A 24,750-nucleotide genomic window follows, 5' to 3' on the forward strand; every position below is an offset into this window, starting at 1 on the left:
ACATGTCTAATTCTACTATTTAAGCTTTACAAACTGGTAAATTTGAGGGTATTTTGGACATCGAAATTGAAGATTCCAAATAGGGGAAGCCTTAGATAACGTTAGGGGTATTTGCAGTGTAGTGCAGTGCAGTGCGGTTTTGGGCTATTTTTAGCACTGCACTTTGCGGTGTGGTTTAGCTAAAATTATAACTGCACCGCACCTTATTTTTGCGGTCACATGTGTAATGCGGTGCAATTTAGAGTTTAGCCAAAACCATAACTGCATCGCACTTCATTTTTGTGATCACATGTGCGATGCAGTATATAAGATTTGGTTTGAATTGTTTAAAGTCAATATATTTTTCAAATTTTGGGCTTTTTTTACCCAGCCCAAAACTAATTTTTGCCTTTATTTTAGGCCAAGTTTTAAACAATTGAGGTAGTTTTTCTTTATTTTGGACTAGCTTTCCTAGTCAACACTTGCTAGGGTTATCATTTTTTTTTTTTTTTTGAAACTAGGGTTATTAGACTATTAATAATATATTTAATATTAAAAATAAATAAATATATTAATATATAGAAAGGGTACGGTGCGGTTTGTGCAGTTTTCTTATTATAAAACCGCAAACTACACTGCACCATGCGGTGCGGTGCGGTGCACTATTATTTGCAGTGCGATGCAGTTATGCTATTTTGCAGACGGTTTTGGTACAGTTTTTACGGTTTATGCGGTTTGGTGAACACTTCTAAATAACGTCCATGTTTCATCCAAAGATAACTTTGGTAAACTGTGTAACTCTCCCTCAAGTGACTATTTGTTTAGATCAAATTTTTTTCCTTTAACTCAAAAAAAAAAAAAAAAAAAATTCCTAACTTCTTATTGCAGCTAATATGTCAACCATCTCTCAAACAAAAAAGATAATCCCTTCTGCAATTTTATATGGCCTAATTTAAGGATTCCATTCACGCAAATATTATGAACTCAAATGCATCTTGGGCTCAAATGCTTATTAAATAATATCTTACGCCTTCCAGAATTAGTGAAAGGGGAAGGGGATTACCTGCATCTCGAACATGGGCAGCTTGTAAGGAAGGGGGTGTAGTGCTTAACCAAGGATTAAAACGGTCAATTTCCAATTGGGAAGCTGTGAGTGTTTGGGATGATTTCTGGTTGGCTTTAGGCCCTCTTAGGAAACAAATTGAAGTGCCTCTAATGGATGGGGAAGGGAACATCTCTGTTAAGGATTTCCTTTGTTTTACCGGATTACATCATGCAGGAAATTAAAGGGATTCTCCTTGCTTCAAATCCATTGCAGGAAGATTTACACATATGGACTTTTTCTAAGGATGGAAATTTCTCTCTCAAATCGGTCTATCTAATTGCTGAAGGCTTAAACCCTTTGAACCTGGATACTTTTAACATGTGGGTCTGGAACTCTAAAACTATGTCAAGATAAAAAATTTTCTTTGGTTATGCTCTCACTATAGCATCCCTACTAGAGAAGTTTTAGGTTCAAGGGGTTTTAACCTTGATACTACTTGTGAATTGTGTGGTATGTATGCTGAGTCAATTACCCATGTTTGTAGGAACTTGGGCATCAGTGATGCAAGGCAGGATTTTTTTGGGATCCCGCTGTTGGATTGTTCAAAAAATAACTACGAGTCTCATTTCTCTCGCAGCCTCGTATGCATTGGAAGATTGCGTACCCCCAAAGCTATATGACTAATCTGGCTCCAACGAAATAAGTTTATTTTCCAATCTGGAAGAATTGACCCAAACACATACTCTCACTGTATCAAGAAAGGTCAAAGGAGCCGAATTCTTTGCTATTGTTCCTGATGACTCCAACAAACCAAATAGAGCCCAGGTCCAAGTTAAATGGAAAAAACCCATTCCAGGCTGGGTTAAGCTCAACATGGATGAATCTATTTTTGGGAAACCTAAGAAGGCAGGTGGACGTAGGGTACTGCACAGTAGTAATGAGGAATGGATCTCTAGTTTTGAAAGGAAACTTGGAACTCGGAAGTATCTCCGGTACTATGGCTGAGCTATGGGCCTTAAAGATGGCATTTTCTCTGGCTCGGCAATTGAACCTTGAGAACATTAATTTAGAATTGGATGCAGGAGTACTTGTTTATATGCTATTCAGTCTATCCTCTGTGGGAAAGTTTACTGACTTTTAATAAAACTGAGCTTTTTTGTAATAGACTGGCTGTTTCTTAATATCGTGATCTTGTTTAACCCAAAAAAAAGAAAAAATCTATTTGAAATTTATTTAAAACTTCCAAGTTAAATTTGGTTGAATTGGTATACAACTCGACATCTTAAACCTTTTTCCCTGAATTTTGTTGAATTAGATAAAGTTGTTGTTTGAGAAATCGTTGAAAATTTCAAATTCCAAAGTCTCAGATTTGGTTACACAGGAATGAATATGAACTCATTCTTGCTTTGCACATGGTTAGGAACAAAAATTTTCCCAACAAAGATAAACCTTTTTCTCTCCAACCCTATACCTAATTGAACAAAAATCAAAATGGGTTATCCCCAAAAGAGATTAATCCATAACAAACCCCAAAATTAGCATCTATCAGAGCGTCTCCAATAAGAAAGCTAAACACAAAATGCTCTCTACTTTAGAGAGTAAACCCACAAAATAGGCTACTGTTCATTTTCTAATGAACTCTCTATATCCTGAATTTTTTTTGGCTCATGAATAATAGCTCATCAAGTCTGATGGGCTACTGTTCATTCTTCAAAAAAAAATTTTATTATAATAATAAGGTATTGAATAAAAAATTTTTGGAAAATGTGTAGTTGTTACAAAAAGAATAAATAATGAATGAAGAAATAATATTTAAATGAGATAGAAAATCTGTTGGAAAGTGTATTTGAAAAAGTGGGTAGCTAAAAGGTAAAAGTCATTGATCATTCTCTAAACAGTACAAAAATTTGTCTAATTTGCTGGAGATGCTCTCAAACGCTTCAGCTAAGTGGAGGAGCCGAGAAATAGAGAGAGGGAGAGTTTATATATATATATATATAGAAGAGAGAGGGAGAACTATCTATGACTTACGTATTAACATGTTAACTTGAGGCATTAAGTTTGCTTCTCCTATTAAGGTTTTTTTTTTTTTTTTTTTTTTTTTTTTTTTTTTTTTTAAGTTGAGAAGGGAAAAAAGCCAAGTGTCATTTATTTATTTTTTTGTATTAGTGATACTTGGAATGGAACACAACGAAGAAATTATACTTTACTACCATAAACTATATACCCAATTACACTTTGCACACCTAAACTTTTCAAATGGACGATTTTACATCTTAAACTATGATCATTGTTACACTTTGTACTCTGATATCAAGTTTGCTGTTAATTTAGATGGAAAAGTATGAAAAGACTTAATTGCCTCACTTCCTAATCTCTTAAATATAAAAGAGAAATTACACTTTACCACCTTAAACTATACTCCTAATTACATTTTGCACCCTAAATTTTGAATTTTCATCCAAGTTAACAGCAAACTTAACGTCAAGGTGCAAAGTATAACAAAGTTCATAGTTTGAGGTACAAAACGTGTATTTGAAAATTTTAGAGTGTAAAATATAATATGTGGTATAGTTTAGGATGGTAAAGTGTAATTTCTCTAAACAACAATCTATGGGACAGAAGATTTTGATTCATGGTAGAATTGAAATAACATGACTTTTTTTTTTTTTACTCCTATCTTTCTTTCGTTCACTATTACGGTCACTTTCACTATCTCGCATTAGTTTCTTTCCTCAAAACTCCATTGATATTCGGCTTTTCCATGTATCTCATCACTCAAATCATGGTGTCCCTTGTATTAGCTTCATCTTCAACCTCTCTTGTGACCTATCTTTTTATCTTATTCTAGCATAGCAATATGCATTATGCTAGTGATAAACCCATAATACGTGGCTCTATAAAAGAAAAAGGGTAAATTGCATATTATACCCCTAAAATTTGGAGGTTTTTGGATTATGCACCTTGAAATTTCAGAATTTGGATTTTGCTCCCTGAAGTTTGAGGTTGTTTGGATTTTAAACCTTGATTTTCAAAATTTGGATTTTACTCCCAAAATTTTAGAAGTATTTAGATTTTACTCCTTAAAGTTGGGGGTGTTTGGATTTTTCACTCTGAAGTTTCAAAATTTGGGAGTGTAAAATCCAAACACTCCCAAACTTTAAAAGGTAAAATCTAAATTCTGAAATTTTATGATGTAAAATCTAGATACCCCCAAAATTTAGGAGTGTAATTTGCAATTTACCTGAAGAAAAAAGAAATCGTGTGGCTTAGAATGAACTAATGTCCAATAATGATGTCATTGTAAATAGATGTACATATGATTTGAATTAAAACTTTTTTTTTAAGTGTAGAATATAGTTTAAAATTTATGAAAATGTGGATTTAATTTAAATCCAACCATAAATTAATTATTTGGTTTTAAATATAATTTTCCATTTTCAATTTAAAAATCTAAAAAAAGACACCAATAATCACGAAATTATGACTTTTGAAAATTAAAGATTTGTACTTTTCTTTTTCTTAAATTAAAAAAAAAAAAGTCTATGGTTTGTGCAGTGACATGTGCCAATGTATCGGCAACACCTTTTTTTATTCTTTATTTTTTTTTATGAATTCACTACTAGGGCTATAAACGAGACGAGTCGAGTCAAGTATTAAAAATTCAAACTTGTTCATTTTTTTTCTTACACGAACCGAGCTTGAGCTCATTATCAAACAAGATTTTGTATTCAAACTTGGCTCATTCTCTTGTCAAGCAAGTTCGAGCTTGTTTACTAGCTACATGATTAATTTATTTTTTCCTATATATTGTGAAATCATGACTAAAATTTTTTTACTTCTTCACAATTCCATGAATTTTTACTACAAATAAACTATTTATATCATCAATAAGTTACTACGAATAGACTATTTATATTATCAATAAATTACAAATAATAATTTATTATCATATGTACCTATTAACAAAATTGTATAATTCAATTTCAAGTCTATATTAATATATTTTCAGACAGGTTTACATATAAAATATAATACTATATATAGTTAAATTGAGCCATTGTGTTCTTGAGCTTGTTCACAAACACATTATTATGTTTGAGCTTAGCTCGTTTAATAAATGAGCCTAAACTCAAAACTTGAACTTTGCTTGTTTTCTAAACAAACAAAAATAAAGAAGCTTTTTCTTGACCTAAGTTGGAACTATTTACAAATAGCTTGGTTCATTTACAACCAAATTCGTAATTCATTTATTTCATGAAAAATAATGGTGCATCTGATGCTGTATCAATGAGCCAAGAACAGTCTATAACCATCGATTAAACCTTAACGGTATCAGAGTCCAATAGCCTCCAAAACACGTTTTGTGTGCGTGCACCTATGTATATTCATTTTTCTTAGACCGGAAAGCCTCCGAAAGGTTCAAATGAACCCAAGCTACCCATAATGAGCCCGCATTTTAGGAGTTGCAATCTCCCTAAGATGTGAGTTTCTTTGAAGCACATAAGTTGATTCTACCTTGAACTTTATTAATGGATAGCAGTCCTTTAGTGTTAATTTTCTTTGAAGCCCATAAGTTGCTCAAGAATTTGTTTCATTAGATGCTGAGGAATAGCAGATAAAAACACTCCACTCTTGCTGGGATTAATAGAAAACCCAGGCATGTGCTTGAATTCTTCAGGGCCTTATTTTACCAATTTAATTGAGGAAAAATCAACAGCAACGAAAACTAGAAGATCATCAATAAAGCTTAGGGGTGTTATTTTCAACTCCTTGCAATGGAAATGAAATATGGATTGATTGGGCTCCTTGATCTTCTCTTGCAATATTCTAGCGAAGAATTGCATGGCAATGACAAAAGGATAGGGTGAGAGTGGGTTCCCCTGTCTCAAATCTTTGCCTCCTTGACATCGGAGTGGTGCAAGCTTCAGCCAGCCCAATTTGATGTAAAAGCCTAACCAAGATGATTTTAAAGTCCAGCAAATAGAGCCCATGATTTTGAACGAAAATTCCCTTCAATTCAAAAGATTAATGTGTTATTTTGTCCAAAAAGTCAAAGAGCATTTATTTTGAGTTTTCTAAAAAATATTCAATTTTTTGTTTTAGCTATCATAGGCAGACAAGTATTTTATGTGTTAAAATACTTCGTATTTTCAAAAAAAAAAAAAAAAAAAAAAAAAAAAAAAATTGTTGTTTTCATTCTTCCATGTTAAGATGGTTTTTCTAATCTATATAAGCTATTTGGTTAGAATGAATAAAATTAAAGTGTATTTTTCCCCCTTGCAAACTAAATTTTATAGCTAGAGAGAATTGTTGGAACTGCTCCGACAAAAATGATGGTGACCAAATAGAGATGTTTTTCTTTTAGAGAGTTTCAACTTATTGGCATCCGCTCCTAATGATAGCTCTTTATCATTAGACCAAGACACTAATCGTTTTTTTTGTGTAAATGGGGATTGAACTCCAGATCTCTTATTCAATCATCAAAGTCTTTACTAGTTGAGCTAACTAGAACCCAGTGACCGAATAGAGATGTTATTGTAATTTTATTACTACTTAAAAACAATGGAACTCCAACTTGGGGCATTCTAAAATGTAGTATTCAATATTAAAGCCTATTAATTTGAAACCTAAGCCTAAGATTACTAATAGACCTATGAATTTTTATCAGATAAGGGAAGTATATAGGCTCTTATACCATTTACAAAATTTTCAGGCACTCACACACTCAAAATTATAACAACACTTGAACAAGTTTACATTCCATGATCTCTACAAAAGGGATTATAGGCTTATAGCCCTTTTATAGCAGTGTGTATTTTATGTCATGACAATGTATAAGTGTGAGATTTACTTGTGAAAGGGATTTGATAGTGATTATTAATTGACCAACTTTAATAAAATAACCTAATTTTTTAAAAGAAATTTTATATTTGTCTTGCGGTGGCACTTTGCTTTCTACAAAAGGGTCATTAGTACATTACCAATTATCTCTTCAGGATGAATAAAGATAAGATGGGCTTAGAGAAATTCTTGTCCATAGGAGTGATGCTAAAGCTGATGATTGTACAATAGTTAGATGTGCGAATTGGGGGGAATAGTGGGTAGGAAGGAACTTCAATAGCACAATGGTTGTACTTATGGTGAGTCAGTTGACTCGCCCAAATGTTTAGAAGAAATTGAAGATGCTTAATTGCTACAGTGAGAAGTTTTAATAAAAAGAGTTTTGTAGGTTAGGAAGGAGCTAGGGTAAAAGAAAAGTACTTGTCAATCTAGGTTAGTGGCTTTACATTTAAAATAAGAAATAATGTCTTTATGCATATGTTTTTGGGCAATGTTAGGGACACAATAATTTTCACAATTTTTTTATAACATCAATTCTATTAAATGGAGGTTAGGTTCTATATATCTTGCACAATTACATTGCCCACAAACCTGATCTTTAGCTTGTCTTATGAGCCTCCTTCTCATGATCTCACGAATCTTGGAACACCTTCTTGTCTTAGAGCTCTAATAAATTCTATACTTCAAATTCCATTTCATTCAATTCTCTCCTCCCAAACGAGAGCTAAAGAAATGACACTAAAGAATTGTCATTTTTTAAGTACTCATTGTTTTTCACTCGAACAAAATTTATAATTTCTCTAGTCTTTATCTTTTTCTCTTGTAGAGACCAAAATAGAGAGAACTTAAGAGGAGTTTGAACTTAGTGCAAGTTATCTACACTACATAACCACCGTTTTTTGTTTTTGTTTTGTGAATTACACTACATAACCACCTTGTCCACTGCTTGAAATCCCTTGTCACATCGTATTTATTTTAAAATAAACTCCTCTTAATCTAATACCTTTGTTCATGTGGACTCCCCATTAGGTGTAATTTTTAACTAGGATTTGGAGCACACAAATCCCGGCTAAAATTCCACCTTGATATTTGAAAATTCATTTTCTAGTTCACCCAAACCGGGAATTCCAAAATAGAGTTTTCCTGCTTAAAATCTCAACCCAAAAACACTGTTATAGCTTTTGCATTCGTTTAGGCATGGGGTTTTACGTGGGTTGTCCTACATTTGTTTAACTAACAAAAACAAATATGCAACAATGAACTCCTCACAAGTCAACACAAAACCCAGCAGAAACCAATAATGAACTCATTCGTTATCACTAGGCCTCACACTCATCAAAGCTCAAAATCCAGCAGAAATCAAATATCATTGCTATTCGAACAATCATTATCCATAATCTGACAATCACCCCAGGACTTGTTAAAAAGGTGCTCCTTTTAGTCACGGGATGAATCTCCATATATTCAAAGAGAATAATCTGGATGTCTTATCAATAAATGCAGATTAAAGGGAAAAATAATAATTCAAAATAAATCTAAACTCATTTTTATTACTCCAGATACACCTAATCATACAAATGAAGCAATCACTCAGACAAGAAGAAAAATGAACTGCCTCTACAAATGGTTTACAACCCCGAGTACAGGTAAGAAAACTCCAAGTGCTATTTTCCTGTAATTCAACTATTTTTGTATTAGTAAGGGAAAGCAAGCATTGTCACCCCTAAGGCCACTCACTGTTTTGCAAACATCCCTTGTGTTAAGGAGGAGAAATCATAATCCTTCGCTGACTGAGTAGGAGGAACAGATGATACTGTAGATGTTGATTGAGGTTTACTCACTCCAGTGGTTGTGGCGCCATTAACTGGGGTAGCTTGCCCTATAGAATAAAGGCTGCAAAAAAGAAATGGCATTAGTTATGAATATTAAGATTTATAAGAGTGTTTAGCAAAATAAAAGGGGACACTATAGTGCATGTGGACACTATCATAATTAGACTTTGGACAAAATTTAGCAACAAACTTGGTTGTAAGCTAATACTACAACTCTATTCAATATTTTTTTATTAGATGTGAATTTTGACAAATCCACCATTTAGTTACATTTTCTTCTTATATTTTTCATGCTTGCAAAATTTCAAGAAGATCAAAGAACAACAACTATGTCATTAATCAAATATTTAAATTTCAAAATTTTGTAGTCTAATTATACACAAAAAATAAGTTTATGAATTGAATAGTAAATAACATCCGATTGACATGAAATTTGACATGTATTTTAAAAACATAGAGAGAACATGCAATTCAACTGTTAGATTTTCAAAATATATAGTTGTGGGGAGAATTTTTGTTCCAGGCCCACACAAGCAGTTCGTCCGCTTTGGGACAAGCCCGCATGGTTTTGTTCTCAAGTGACATGGGAAGACTTTGAGTGCAATCCCACATCGACAAGAGAAGCACCCCACCCTAGCCTTATAAGCTTGAGCTCAAGGCATGAGTGTACCACTACTACACATGTGGGGCGCTTCTCTTGTCGATGTGAGATTGCACTCAAAGTCTTCCCATGTCACTTGAGAACAAAACCGTGCGGGCTTGTCCCAAAGCGGACAAACTGCTTGTGCAGGCCTGGAACAAAAATCCTCCCAACAATAGCAATGTTAATTTTTTTAATGAGAGTTGTAGCATTGTGTTACAGCTTAGTTTGTAGTCAAACTTTGTCCTTAAACTTTAGTCCACTTAATATATTAGGTCCTTACTAGGGAAAAAAAAAAGTCAATTTTATTTAACTAGATTTTGAAAGAAATGTAGCTTGCAACATTGATGATGAGACTATCATGTAACAATTTCAAAATAAGAAAATTTGTAGAAAGAAATTATAAGACTTTATGTGTTTGCATGTGCGTGTGTGTGTGTGTGTTTTTTTTTTTTTTTGTCGTTAATATATGAAGTTTTCTTTTTTATTAGATTTTGTATAATTTAAGTTTCTTAATGACCACCCTCAAAAAAATTTTTGGAGCCGCCACATGATGTGGAAGTTTGGGTAATCTTCCTCACAGGTGCATGTCACAACTCACAATACATAATGATGATTAAATCTTTGATTATTGACTGACTACATACTGGGAATCCAAATAAATATATACGCAATATTTCACAATATAACAATAGCAATGGTAACCACTCTACCAGAAAGTGATGATTCACTTTCACCTTCTGACAGTGTGCAAAACCACACCAAAAGAAAAAGAATGAAATCTTGAAAGGGTTAAAAACCATACCAGAAGCTTGGTAAGTATTTATTTGGACCTTTTAGGGATCTTATTCTTTCAAGTTTTAGTTAGTATTAAACTTTCAGCATTGTTCTTTGATATATCAAACAGCTTTTATAGAGGCATTTTTTTTGTAAGAAAAGATTGGAGGGGTGTTAAGTCTTGTATGTACAGAAGGGACACTTTTTTCCCACATCAAAATCAATACATATATATATGCACAATATGTCAATTTTTGTAAGGAAAAAAAAAAGTGATCTTGGTCTTCCTTTACAAAAAGCAACAGACACCAGGTTCAAGATCAAATAGGGCAGCACGAGGGGGCAATGAAAAGATATGCTTGAAATTGTGAGTTGAAAAAGAATTGGCGGGAGTGCTTGCTATGGGCTAACCTCAGATGGGATACAAGGCCATTTAAAAAACGTGTGTACTTTGTGAAAGTTGTGCAGATAAAAGCTGCAAAATAAACCAAGTCAAGCTTTCCCAACTTGAGAACTTCCCATCCAGCATGTGTTGGATAAGAAACCCGTTATGCAAGTAGCCATGACATTTAAAATGCCTTACAAACAAGCAGGCACATGAAATAATAACTCAATTCGGTTCTCAGTTCTAATTACTTAACATCAAAAGAAATATTGCATTCCATTTTTGACCTCCAAAATCTGATATAGAGCAAAAAATGATCTCAAGCAAAATTAATGACATACCTAGATGTAGGAAATGGAACAGAGCTCCCCACAGGATGTGCTGGTCCTATGTTCCTGGTCTAACTCCGGATGAAATATAACAAAAATGAGAAACTCACTAGATAAAGATTAATAAAACCAAATTAAGAACTTAATGAAGCCCTACTATGGACTCTACCTGCATGAGAGTCTGTAGTTCACTCTGCCCACCAACAGGCATTATCATCCCAGGAATCTGGTAGCCAGCATTTGCCCAACTTTGAGTAGGGATATTCATACTACCGTTTGACCCAGGTTGTTGAGTACTTCCAATAACTTTTGGGTCCCCACCAACAGATTTAGCTGCAGCAGCCATGAGAAGGGACTGTTGCTGAGCCAGCATCATAAGTTGTTGTTGATGCAGAGCAAATGGAGACACCATATTTGACTGCAATTCAAACCATAATCTTATATTGTTTGTTAATTTTTACATGCAACGCATAACAATAACCAGAAAACTGTACACTCCAACCAAACTCATAGACAAATGTTGGGGTATTCCACAAGCTCAATTATTTTAAATTGAATAAAAATGAACTTTTACACTGGAACTCCAATTACCAAATATAAATCTTATATAACTAACTAAAAAAAAAATAAACTTAGTCAAAAATCAGTTCATAACAATCTTTTAAATAATGCAAAGCATACCTTCTCAAAAAGGCTCATAATATCATTTTTTACATCTTTCTTGGGTTTCTCTGAAACTGGAGGCATTACTGAGGGTGAATCAAGAAAAAGATCCTGAATTCCAGAAGCTGACTGGGGGCTACTTTCAACTGGCTTTGTCGGACCAGTTTTCTCAGCTGTTGATGCTTCTTCAGCAGCTGCAACAACCATAAACAAAAGCACAACCATAACCCTTAATCTCAAAATGCAACATACATATTAGCAAAAAGATGCACGAAATTAACAATACTGTTTTGATGATCCAGAAAGTGAAAATATGTAGTCAGCAGAGACATACACTGAAAACCAGCCCAAACATTATCATCAGGTGAAGCTGCCTCTGAGCCATTTTCACTTGGACCATCCATGGATAACATGTCGAAAAGGTCAGTAGCAAAGTCAACTTTTGGTGGAGATACAACAGAAGCAGCATCCAAAGCCTGCTTTGTAGCTTCATCTTGGGCCACTGCCGATGCTGACTCTATTTTCTCAACATGTTGAGGCTTTGGAACAGGAGTAACCTGCTCATATGTAGTTAAATCATGCATAACGAATCTAACGAAGTACTATTATCAAATTTAGCTAGAAAGGCAGATAATGTTTTGGAAAAAAAAAAAAAAAAAAAAGAGAGGTAAAAACAGGAACCATCTCAGTTAACCAGTCTTAGCAATTATAGCTTAGGAGATAAGAAAACACATCAACTAAACTGTAGATTCAACCATATTAGATCACTGCATAACTGACACTGTTCATATTTAATTCCTCAATTGCTTCTGCAATTCATCAATATTATGGCAATAGATTAAATCTATCATCCACATAGACAGCCAGCCAACCCATAGTTGGTCCTCAGACCAAAGATTGAGACCAGAAAAGGATCCATACATTGATTTGAAATTCTTGTGCTCAATAAACTGTTGCTATGTAAAATATATAGAACCCAGAAATTCCAACAATGTACTTAATTCACTTTCAGATACACATTGGCATGGTTTATATAGACAACCACCATGATTAAAACATCCCTGATTTTTCTCCCAACCCATTGCTACGCTTCCAAATGCCAAAGATGTATCTGGAAATAAATCAGCAGAAGTAGCAATCTAGGTCACAAGAAAGGATCTACATTCATGATAAAGGCCATTTACTTTCGCATTCAATGATTTGAACAAACACCATCCAGTCTAATAAACTCATTGTGATGATGTGTCCCCTAAAGGGTCGCTGATTCTTCTTTTTTCTTCCAAAATTGCAGATGTCCAGAGATAAGCACTTAGGGAAAGAATACATTGTGCATGCAGTGTTGCAAATATCTGGGTTAAGAAAGATGATAATAATGCTCTAACAATAGCTGAGCCAACTAGATCAGCTCCCCACTTGTGCCCATAAACGAGAGTATTCCTTTTGAGATACTAGAACTAAAGCAGGGACAGATCCAGACATGAAGAGACTAGGGAAGAGGGGGGGGGGACATTTAAAGTAAGTTTGTGGAATTTTGATACACTTCCAGGTAAAATGACCAAACGTGAGAGGCATTGGGGCTCATGGCCCCCCTTGGGCCTCCCTTTTAAACATCACCAATAACTGGCACTACAAAGCTAAATTACAGGCATTCTCTACATATTGTGGGACCAAAAGGTTATGATGGTTCACAAAGTTATTGATGTGGGAGATGCAAGAAAATTATTATTTAATATTATTTATGTTCGCAAGTCAATTGTATTTTTATGTTTTAGGTCCTAGTAGTTTATTGGGCTATTAGTATTTTAATTTGGGAAGCAAGGTTATTTTTGTAATAAGGCAATTAGGGTTTCCTAGCCAATTAGAACTAGTGTTTAGCAATCTTTTATAAGCAACTTATTGTACTCCTTGAGGAGATAGTTGATATTTTGATGAATGAAAACAATGACCGTTTGGTCTTTCTTTGGTCTGGTGCTAACTCCAGGTCTACCCTAGGTGCTGACTCCTAGTGGTTTCTCCGCTTGGTGCTGACTACAAGTAAGGCCTAGGTGCTAACTCCTAGGTCATATCTTTTATTTTTCCGTTATTTCTGTTTTATTTTGGTTGTCCTGCGTCAGTAATACTTTAGAAGTCATCATGTTCAACTTGTTCATCTTATCCATACAGGTAATTGCTTTGAAAGCAAAGACTATATGTAAATGGTAATCAACTACGAAATACAAATCAAGATACCTGCTCAGGTCCTTTTGGTGGAACAGGAAGGCTAATTCTTGTAGCAATAGTACTAGGTGGTCGAGTGATCTTCCTTTCCTCATACGTATTTTCAGAACTAGAAATATGGCCATGCCCACTTCTTTCCCCAGGCCTCTGCCAATGCACAGAAGCCTTGTCTTCCTGCCCTCTAGTTGGTGATTTTGGTTTTCCATCCCTTGCAATCCATCTCTTCTCTTCATACCTAGAAGAATGTGCTAAAATTACTATGAATAGAAAAGAAAATATAACCTTATAATTTTAACCAAATGTACGTTAAAAAGAATTACAATGCACTAAAATGATATAATGTAAGATACAAGTTCATAAGGCTAGCTCTTATCACATACTTTGCACGGATAAAATTCTCAATTCCAACTCTGTCGTAATTTGGTGGTAGCTCTGCTTCCCAGTAACTATTTGACTTCTCGTTTCCCATTGCTACATAGAAAAGATAAAATCAAAATCTGTAGGCAGTTTCTCAATCTTAAATTCAATGTGAAATCAGTCAAGATATATTCAAGCCCATGAGCTAATAAACAAGCTTACATTGAATAAACGCAACCTGTTCTGGAAGCCATGTGTCAAGCGTAGCAGACCGCACCTGCAACCAAATCCATTTTTGGATACACAAATCAGCCTATTGCAAAGAAAGTTTGTAATTTGACCATGGATATAGATTAATTGACACATAAATTTAAAAATAAATAAAATAATAATAATAACCCACCTTTGATATGTGTACCCCAAGACTTCTATGGATCCCAGAACATTGCATGCATATAAAGATGCCTAAATTCACACTAGCCCATCTTGGACCTCTGCATAGTAGTAAAGTCACTATAAGCAACTTGTACTAGTAATGTACTTAAATAATGACATGCTTATATTTGGAATAACCAATGATATTTTTTTTTTTTTAATGTAGTAAATTTCTTTCTATGTACTTGGAACCCTGCTAGTGAACAATATCTACATTGTCTCTTCTGGGCTCCTTGCCATAAAATTTCTAATAATATCCAGATCATCTCTTTTGAATTCTTCAAGGTACATACTTAGCTTTGCAGTCAGCACATTCTCTATTTTCTGGCAATTTAAGAAGTCCTTCAAGAATCTGCATTTATTTAAAGTAGTATAGATAAGAATATAATAGAGAACACACTGAAGGAGCAACAAACGTAGATGAAAATGAAGCAAAGATCAGTGTACAAACAAAAACCATAACTAACATTAAACACTGACAGCAAAGCACAGCATTGGCATAATTAAGCCTAGTAGAACTATTACATCAAGTCTAAGACAAAGCAAAATTTAGCATCCGAAGAAAATTACACAAATTGATCAATGCCTCTTGATTCTGAAATTGCCCATGGTTCCAAAACTCAAGAAAATCATCTCCATTCTAATTTACATATTAAAACATCCGCTTCTCATGTAATAAGAAACTGCTTGAAGAAATAGAATCTGACATATTATCCCTTTGTCATGTGAAACAAATATAAAATTTCCCCTACACCCAGCCTACAAAGAACCATATTCCATGCAGCGGTACAAGGTCATGTTTACCATCTGATAGATAGAGTTGAGCACAGAAAACTGACGCCCATCCTTTTATGCATTCATCTATGCACGATTTAATCCTAGAAGTATTCAATCTCATCTGGTTTTATCCCCACATCACCATTAAAAAAAATTATAACCCCACAGACAAGAAAACACTCAAATTTATGCACCGTAGTATTCTACTGAACAAGCTTGCATTTATGGTAAAACCCAGTTATAAACAACATATCATTGCAATGTGTAAGACATGTCTAGATGCAAAATCTCATCAAAGCATACGTTGGAGTCCTTTGAGTCATCGAAACAATCCAATTAATTCTCTCTGTCTAAATCTAAGTTCATGGTGCTATACCCTATTGTAAACTGATATAACATGAAAAAGAAAACCATAGAATTCAATGAATCTAATTAAAAACAACATGATTACAAAATGAGCTTAACTGAAACACCATTGAATCAGATGGAAATGCACCCAGTAATCCAAACCAAAGATTAACCAAACCCACCCCATTAAAAGAATTAGAAATTTAAAATAAAAAAATAAAAATAAAAAAAAAAGTGGCCAAAATCAATTACATGAATAAACCCCAATAAACCAGAATTCATAATCAATGTTAAAAAAATATATTTCAGGTCCAAAACATACAGATCAAATCAATAACAGGCATAATTAAAGATTTAAGCCACGCATAGAAGTTACAAAGTCTTCAAGATTTTTCATTTTCTTTCTAATTCGATTTCTCTGCAACCAATCAAACAGCACAACAACCAAATCAATGATCCATGGTCATTTTTTTTCGAGCAAAACGAGTTGCGAATTTAGCATTTCATTGAATTTGAGATTATTTTCAAAAAAAAAAAAAAAAAACCTTTCTGTGCCTGGCGTTGAGCTCTTTGGTAACGCTGGCCTTCTCGTTCATGGTGGTCCGCACAAAAATCAGAAGCGAGAGATTAAGAGAGAGAGGAACCAGAGGGGGGGGGGGGGCAAAATGGTCTTTTCACGCGCGATTTTCTTTCTCTTCCTCTTTCTCTCGTCGGGGCTCTGATAAATATTAGAGCGGAAAGAAAGAAAGAAAGAAAGAAAGAGAGATCGAAAAGCCACAACAGAACAGAACACAGCACAACTTGCTCTGCTCCTCTTCCTCTTGACTTTTTTTATATTATTTATATTTTTTTATTTATTAATTATAAACTGAGTTTTTTTTTGGGGGGGCGTTTTTTGTTGTTGTTGTTTGTTTTTATTTTTGCCTATATTTTCTCTGGGCTTCGGCGTGCGCACGTGTGTGCCGGTGGGGGGGAGAGTTTGGTGCTTGATTGCTGTTTTTGTTCTTCGGCACGTGTGGAGGGTTGGGATTTGAAATGGAGGGGTCTACACTAGCTCAGTACGCCTTGGGTCCCCTACCATTCCTAAGCAGACATGTGTTATCCAATTTTTGCACAATCCACGGATTAAATTACACTCTGATGTGTAGTAAAATTTGAGGTTATCAACAAAAAAAAAAAAAGTGTAATAAAATTTGATTCATTATATCCAGATTTTTAATGAATAAGACTTCGCCCTCCCAAAAGATGAAAATAAATTAACATATTATCCCATTTTTCTATCCCCAAATGATCCAAATAATCAACACACATAAAGGAGTTTATCTGTTTATGTGTAATTATTATACGTCATAGGTTTTATATTTGTTGGTTTCATGTTATATTTAGAATATAAATTCGGTTAAGAGGTATTCATTGATTAATCATTTTAGGAAATTTTTTTATGAATAATTAAAAAATTTGCAAAAAAATAAATCAGTTACTTTTTTTTTCTATAAAATTTTCTTAGAAATCAATTATTTTTTCCCATAAAAAAATTCCTAAATAGTATATTAATAGATTAGGGCATTCATTAGTATTTTTTCTATAAAATTTTCTTAGAAATCAATTATTTTTTTCCCATAAAAAAAATTCCTAAATAGTATATTACGGCATTCATTAGTAAAAACTTAAAAATATTACATAAAAAAATAAATCACTAAATATCTATCAAAATAACTAATAAAAGTCTATAAAAAGAAATCACTAAAAATTGTAAAAACATCAAAAATCACTCAAAGAGGATTTTTCTTTTTGGATAATATCAATAAGGAAAATTTGGCGGATAGCTTGTAGGCTTGTAGTGGAATGAAAGGAGATCCAAAGATTACCTTTGATAGTAAATAAAATTACAAAAGAAAAAGAAAACTCGGGCTATTGCCATCAAAATGTGAAAATGTCTTTGATGTGTGGTGAAAACTTGAAATAATTCCATCGAATGTGAAGGCACTATTGAGATTAAATCATATAATTATTATGATTTGATTTGAAAATAATAGTGACAAGATGGTGCCAATAACCATCATTATAGAACTTATTATAGTTTTTATGTGATTTTTGTGAGGGAGTCAATATGACTAGTGCTCCCAGATACGTATAATTTTTTATGGAGTCAATATATTGTTCTTTTCCTTGCTGGCATTTATTTATTATATTAAGAACATTTATATCAGTTTATATATAATAGAAAAACGTGTAGAATTTATACAATTTTATCTAAAAGTAACTCACATCAGTCCGTAAAAACCATCTTGTTGAAGTTGAACCAGATTTTTCTGATAAGCTCTGCATTTAAAAATTTGGTTTGGTAGGTACTGAGTAGTTTGGACTTCAAGAAGTAGTTTGATTAGTCAATTCAATTGGACTAATACTCAAATATTGGTTTTGAAGTTAAGTATGTAAAAAATTTCAATACTCCAATCACCAACCATAGATAAACTATTAACTATCACACAAAATGCATCTTATTCCAAGACTAGCACAATGCATGTCAAAACTCTCTCTCTCTCTCTCTAGCCAAATTTGGAATTGCTGGTGAGGCAGCTGGTTTCTAATCAATCGGTCATAGCCTAAGATTTTGATGAATGAACACAAGAAAAAGTGGAAGAATTATAGTGGGAATCGATGTATCCACTTAATAACAAGTGGGATGATGGCATAAAGTTGTTGGGGTTGGCCATGTGATTTCCACATGGCTGGATCTCCTTGTTCGTATCTTTTGGCCTTCCAAGCATATGAATGAAAAATATTAAATCAATTCCGCTGTGTGGTCTTCATCATTCAATTATATGTATATTCTATACTTTTTTTTTCTTATAATAGACACAAAGTCATAGAGAAAAAGATAAAACTTCAAATTTCGCTAATCAAGCTTTTATCATTGGTTTACAGAGTCCTTGTAACTAATCATAGAGTCGAATTCTTTGAGCCCATTTTCTTTTTAAAATTTGTAACTTTCTTGCCATTGACTTTTGCGAAGGCCTTTTTGGGACCATGGGAATTATTGCCCCTAATCATATATATCCCTCCTTCCCCCAATAGTTTTTTACACAAACAATGTTGTACAACATAATAACACTACAACTTGATTCTCCATCCTATGTTCACATTTCAACTAATGTCACAAAATTGTTTGACCCCCCACTTTTTATGGCAGTTGGTACAATATTTAGTGAGATTAACTGGCTTTCATGATGTCTTCTTGAATGAAAGTGTAAACAGGCCTTCATACTTCTTTTTATGGCAGTTGGTACAATTTTTAGTGAGATTAATTGGCTTTTATGATGTCTCTTTGAATGAAAGTGTAAACGGGCCTCATACTTCATCTAAATTAAACAACTGTCAGTATTTATTGGGAAAAAATGAATATCATCATCACTATATCTATGCAATTTTCTAACCTAAATTGAAGTCCCTTCTACAATTTCTCTATAAGGAAACATTTATAAGAGTTAGGTTGTAAATGAACCGAGCTATTTATAAACAACCCGAACTCAAACTCATTAAAACGTGTGTTTATGTTCGTTAATTTAATAAATGAATCAAACTTAAGCGTATAATGTGTACGTGAATAAGCTTGCGAGTTGAGACTCTCTTGGGGTGTGATAAGTATTATGCAAGTGAAATAATTTTTTCATCACACTCCTAGGTTTTTTTGTAATTGGAAAATTTAGTAATCCCAAATTATAAAAGATGCAAATTATTAATCTTTATCCCAAAAAATAAAAGAGTCTCTGAGCACACGCGTGAGCTCAAAGGCTAGTAAGGATTGAAACTCTTAACACATACAACCAATGTGGGATAAACATCCTTATTTATTTTTTTTTTTTTATTAGGCAAGACTTAAGTAAGATGTTGTACATAAGTTTTGTCATTTATTATTTAACCACAAATATTAAAAAGAAAAATGCAAGTAATAACTAATAGGAAAAGAATTACTAAAAAATTGTAAACAGTTTGATATTCTTGTAGAGTAAAAAATAAAAATAAAACCTTGAATACATTAGTTAGCTTAGAAGTACACGGTTTTGACTTTTGATAAAAGATGAAACTCATTCCTACTATGCTTCAAAACAAACAAAATTACTTTCCAACAAACTCAATGGATTACTTTCCAACAAACTCAATGGCCATGTTTCAGAATAATCATACCTCAAGATCAAGATCTCCACAAATAGAGAGTGAAAAAGTAGTGAATTTTAATAATGGGTATTTGTACATAGATCATTGAGATCGGCGTATGAGAATCCCTTACCTCCATAAATTCAACCACAAATCCAATCTAGAATTCAATCCTATCTTCATCTCTCACTTCAATTCACATATCACCACAAACTTCATCGTCTAGAACCAAAATACATTCGTCTTCACCGTTTTCTTGAAAGAAAAATCACAGTGTTGGATTTTGACAAAATTACATATAATCATATGTATTGGTCACTTATTCTATATATAAATTAAAAGAAGAAGAAAAATTCAAGAAATTAAAGAATTAAAAAAATTTGTAACTTTAGTGTATATGAAAAGAATTACAATTTGTTGACAATTTCCTGTCAAGTATTTGGGGATCACAACCCACAGAAATCACAACACATAATAATAACTCAAATGTCAATAACAAAAAGAAAGATTTGAGTAGTCTACCTTTTTTTAAATTCTAATTTGATCGGGCCACTTTTGCAGTCCTATCTTGCTAGTTATGTAGCATTTTTTTTTTTGTTGTGAATTTTTATAAAATATGAGACGTGAGGTTTGAGATGGATAGAGTTCAGATAATATTGTAACTGCCAGATGATGATAGGAAACTGATTGGAGGTATGAAACGTGTATAGAATCATAGAAGAAACTGTTTTTTTAAATTTAACTAAAATTTAGGAGTTCTTAAATTAGTAATTTTACATGTCTAACCCTATTATTTAAGTTTTACAAACTGGTAAATTTAAGGGTATTTTGGGCATCAAAATTGAGGAACCCAAACAGGGAAAACCCCTTAAATAGTAGTATAGATAATAAGAGAATTCAGAAAATTAGTTATGACTTTATAAAATGTCAAAAATACCCCTAATCTAATTTGATAATTCTTATTCCTAAAAAATAAATAATAGGGTTAAAATTATAATTCAACAAAATTCAAAAACAAAAACTATTTGAGAAACGTTTTTCCTAAAAATTAGCACACACTTTCTATTTAAATATATCTCATACACGTTTAATACATTTTTTCCTAAAAATTAGTACACATTAAACCGAATAGTTTACTCCTTTTCAAAATCCTAAATTCTAGCTTTATAAAAATCCCTTCTCGTGTAAACTCACTAACAATAGATAAATTCAAATTGAAAAATTACAACATTAAACTCAAAAAAAAAAAAAAAAAAAAAAAAAAAAGCCTCATCGCACGTGTAGAGCGCGTGTGATGAAGCTAGTTTTTTTTATTGAACCCCACATTTTAAAACAAATATTGTCCTTATTTTCTTATCTTTATCCCTACCGAAAAGTTTGGATAGCTGTCATTTTTTTCTAGTTTTCAAAATAAAACGATTGAATAATTGTCATTTGTTTTTTAGTTTTCAAAACCAAACAAATATTATCCCTTTAACAAAGATATATGAGGGAATTGTGAACTACCCCTTTATGTTTGGGGTAGTCCACAATTCCCACATATATCTTTGAAATCAACCAATTTCCTCCTCTATGTTTGGAAAATGAGCAAATACTCTAGATTTGTTACTTTCTTAGTTAAGCCAAATGAGAATTTTTAAAGAAATTATTAGTTTGTACACCACAAGGAAGAAAAAAATTTGAAAATTGCATTTGTAATCATTGTAATTTCATTGGATTTAACTGAAAAAGTAACGGATTAAGAGTATTTGCTCATTTCCCAAACATAGAGGGGGAAATTGATTGGTTTCAAAGATAAAGGAGGAAATTGTAAACTACCCCAAACATAGTGGGCTTTCCCCCAATATTATCCTTATTACTCCTTCATGGGATACACTTCCAAGTTTGCAGTTTGCCTACTTCAATAAAATAGTCAATGTCTCCCTTCATCTTTGAACTCTACAATTGAAAAAATGGGATAGGCCATGTGATTTACATGTAAGAATCTTTTATACAGTTTTATAGTAGTACTTATATTTAATTCCATTCCTACGACTTTATAAAGTTTTATACTTGAAAATTGTCCAATATTGTTTTATGGTCTCATGTTTTGATTCAATGTGGTTCTTAGGAATGTTTGGTTGATTTTGAATCCGATAACACAGTAATTGTTTGGTAAGTTATAGCTTTGGTGTGATTCAGTCTTATATGTTTTTTTAAAAAAAAAAAAAAACACTTGGGTTAATTTGTTTATGTGAAGCATTTTAAAAAATTATTTATAATGTAATTGCAAGAGGAGCAAACATTAACTAATGGTTTGGAACTTTGTACTCATTTAGAAATACAAATAATTTTTTTAATTAAAACATTCACAAGCATGTATTATCCTTTTTGCTTATGGCTTTATCAAAACTGAATTTTTTTTCAATTCTACTACTTATGTGATATTAATGTTTTCCAGGGCAAATGAATGTTTTGAAAAAGCATTCGAAGTTGATTAATTCTACTATTCCAGTGATATTCCGATAAATCCACTTTTCATTTTTTAGTTACTTCCCCAACAAAAATATAATGAGTGCTTACTATTACTGTGCGACAAGATAAATGTAATTGTTTCCATTTGATTCAATGAAGGATTCGAAGTGGAGAAGTGGAATAAAAAATGAGAAGGTCAAATGCTACAATGAATGTAATACTCTTTCATTATATTACTCTTTTTCGTGAGTTACATATTATGATGAATAAAAATTATTAATTTTTTTTAAAAAAAATATAGAAAAGTTTCTAAGCATGCACGTAAGCACGTGTTTAGAGATTAGTAGATAAATTAAAATACAATTTAGTTAATAATTATATTTTCTACTGCTCTAATAACAGTGTGCTGTGAGCCTTATCTAGGTACAAGGTTCTCTCCAATCCATCACCTATCTCGTCTGTGTGTGAGGGTACATGTTTTCTCTATACATAGGTTAAGGTAGACAAATTATAACAAGTTTAATAGCAACATTAACATGAGATGAAGTAAAAGAAATTTTGATGATTGATAAGAAGATGGTCACTAAAGACTCTTAGGGATAAATGTCTGTTGGGTACTTGGGTCACTTTGCTACTAATAGATACTTCAATAAAGAAGCCTTGAAAATTGGAGAAAATGGGCAAATGCTCTTTTCGTGCAAAAAAATCAGCGTTTTGCCCCATTTTCCAAACTAATTAGGGAAATGTCCCTCTTTTGTAACTTGATTTTCTCAAAATCAAGTTTCAATGTAAAACTCGATTTGTAAAAAATCGAGTATGGAGCAATCAAACTTAGAAGAAAAAAAAAATGCATGGAACTTGAGTTCATGGAGCTCGAGTTCCATTAAAAACGCCACTATAGGTATTTAAAACACCACTATAGGGCTCCCTATGGAGCGATCAGATTTAAGAAGAAAACTTGCATGTTAAAATGCCACTATAAGGCTCCCAATGGAGCAATCAGATTTAAGAAAAAAACTTGCATATTAAAACGCCACTATAGGGCTTCAAAACGCCACTATAAGACTTTAAATTGCTCGAGTTCCAATTTTTTTTTTTTTTTTTAATTTTTAGTTTGCTATAACTTGATTGTCTAGAAATCGAGTTTTAAATTGATACCTGATTTTGAGAAAATCAAGTTTCAAAATAGGGGCATTTCCCTAATTAGTTTGAAAAAAGAGGCAAAACGCTGATTTTTTTGCACGAAAAGGACATTTGCCCATTTTGGCCCTTGAAAATCACCATACTCAACATTGGCCTGGGGGGGGGGGGGGGGGGGGGGGCATGCGGTGTGATGCCATGAGAAATAAGAGAGAGCCTTTTTTGCCTTGAAAGTCAAGGATGAGGGTACGAAACTTAGGGTAATGAACAGTTTGAATGTTCGATACATGTCTAGATGGTACCAAAAAATCCCTATCTTTGGATGCATGGTTAACTAGTGTCTTTTTGTTATTTGGATGAATTTCATAGGAGACTTCTAGTGCTTTATAAGAGTGTTACATATATATTATGGAAATAGTATTACTATTTAGTCCCATCTTTTAATTTTTATAAAATATATTTGTTATGACAAGAGCTATGTAGTTCCACGACATTGTCTTATCTCCTTTGTGGAAAGAATTAAAGCTCGAACCCCATTATGGGTCATCTCCGATATTATAACTATCAAAAATAAAAAATCTATAATCTAATATTGCTGCAAGGCTTTTTTTTTTTTTTTAAAAAAAAAGTAAAAGAAAATGATGTCAAGAACTTCAAATAGTAAAATAATAAAAATTGGAGTTAAAAACAAACAAACTTTGCCAAGAGCTTTATAGGCTATCTCAACTTGGCACTTCTTAATGTTTCAAACAGAGAAATCCATGATTCAAATCCCTCACTTCCAATTATCAATGTAAGAAAAAAAAAAAAAACCCTTTAATTGTTAAATAAATCTCTAACAATTTTATTTTTTTTAATCAATTAGCATCTCAATACTTCTTTCTTCACAAATAACTTTAATTGTTAAATAAATCTTTCCCAACTTCCCACTAATGGCCTGTTTGGAAGTTTAGAGAGGGAGGAGAGTAGAGGAGAGTAGAGGGGAGGAGAGTAGTGGGGAGGAGAGTAGAGGGGAATGATTCCCCTCCATCTTGTTTGGATGTTTTTAAAATTAGTAAGGAGAAAGGGAGTAATTAGCCTTTTCCCTTGTTTGGATGTTTTAAAAAATAGAAAAGAAATGAGAGAAAATGATTAAAATAGACAGATTTACCCCTATTTGAAAATGAACTTGTAACATTGGTTTATGATTAATTTATTAGTTTTGTAAAGTTTTGAACTTGATTATCATTTGTCCAAATCTTAAAATATGTTAGTGATTTTTTTTTTAGAAAAATAAATAAATAAAAAATGTTTAAAAAAAAAAAACAATTTATACACCTAAAAACTAAAAAAAAAGAGAGTAAAAATCAGTCAAAATTGAACTGTTATCT

The 24,750-nt window shown here is 32.7% G+C and overlaps 1 protein-coding gene across 1 annotated transcript; it reads right to left on the reverse strand.

Moving 5' to 3' along the window:
- Positions 1-8,388: 8,388 nt before the first annotated feature.
- Positions 8,389-16,419, reverse strand: LOC126694900 (ADP-ribosylation factor GTPase-activating protein AGD5). The gene is made up of 11 exons (XM_050391437.1): positions 16,174-16,419; positions 14,797-14,855; positions 14,472-14,562; positions 14,291-14,345; positions 14,092-14,182; positions 13,724-13,946; positions 11,829-12,051; positions 11,513-11,688; positions 11,001-11,249; positions 10,844-10,902; positions 8,389-8,761 (listed from the first exon to the last, which is right to left on the reverse strand). The coding sequence occupies exons 1-11, from the start codon at positions 16,222-16,224 to the stop codon at positions 8,602-8,604; spliced, it is 1,437 nt and encodes a 478-aa protein (XP_050247394.1). The 5' UTR covers positions 16,225-16,419; the 3' UTR covers positions 8,389-8,601.
- Between the last annotated feature and the right edge of the window lie 8,331 nt (positions 16,420-24,750).

Source organism: Quercus robur, chromosome 8 (genome assembly GCF_932294415.1).
Source record: "Quercus robur chromosome 8, dhQueRobu3.1, whole genome shotgun sequence".
In the NCBI taxonomy this organism is placed as follows: Eukaryota; Viridiplantae; Streptophyta; class Magnoliopsida; order Fagales; family Fagaceae; genus Quercus; species Quercus robur.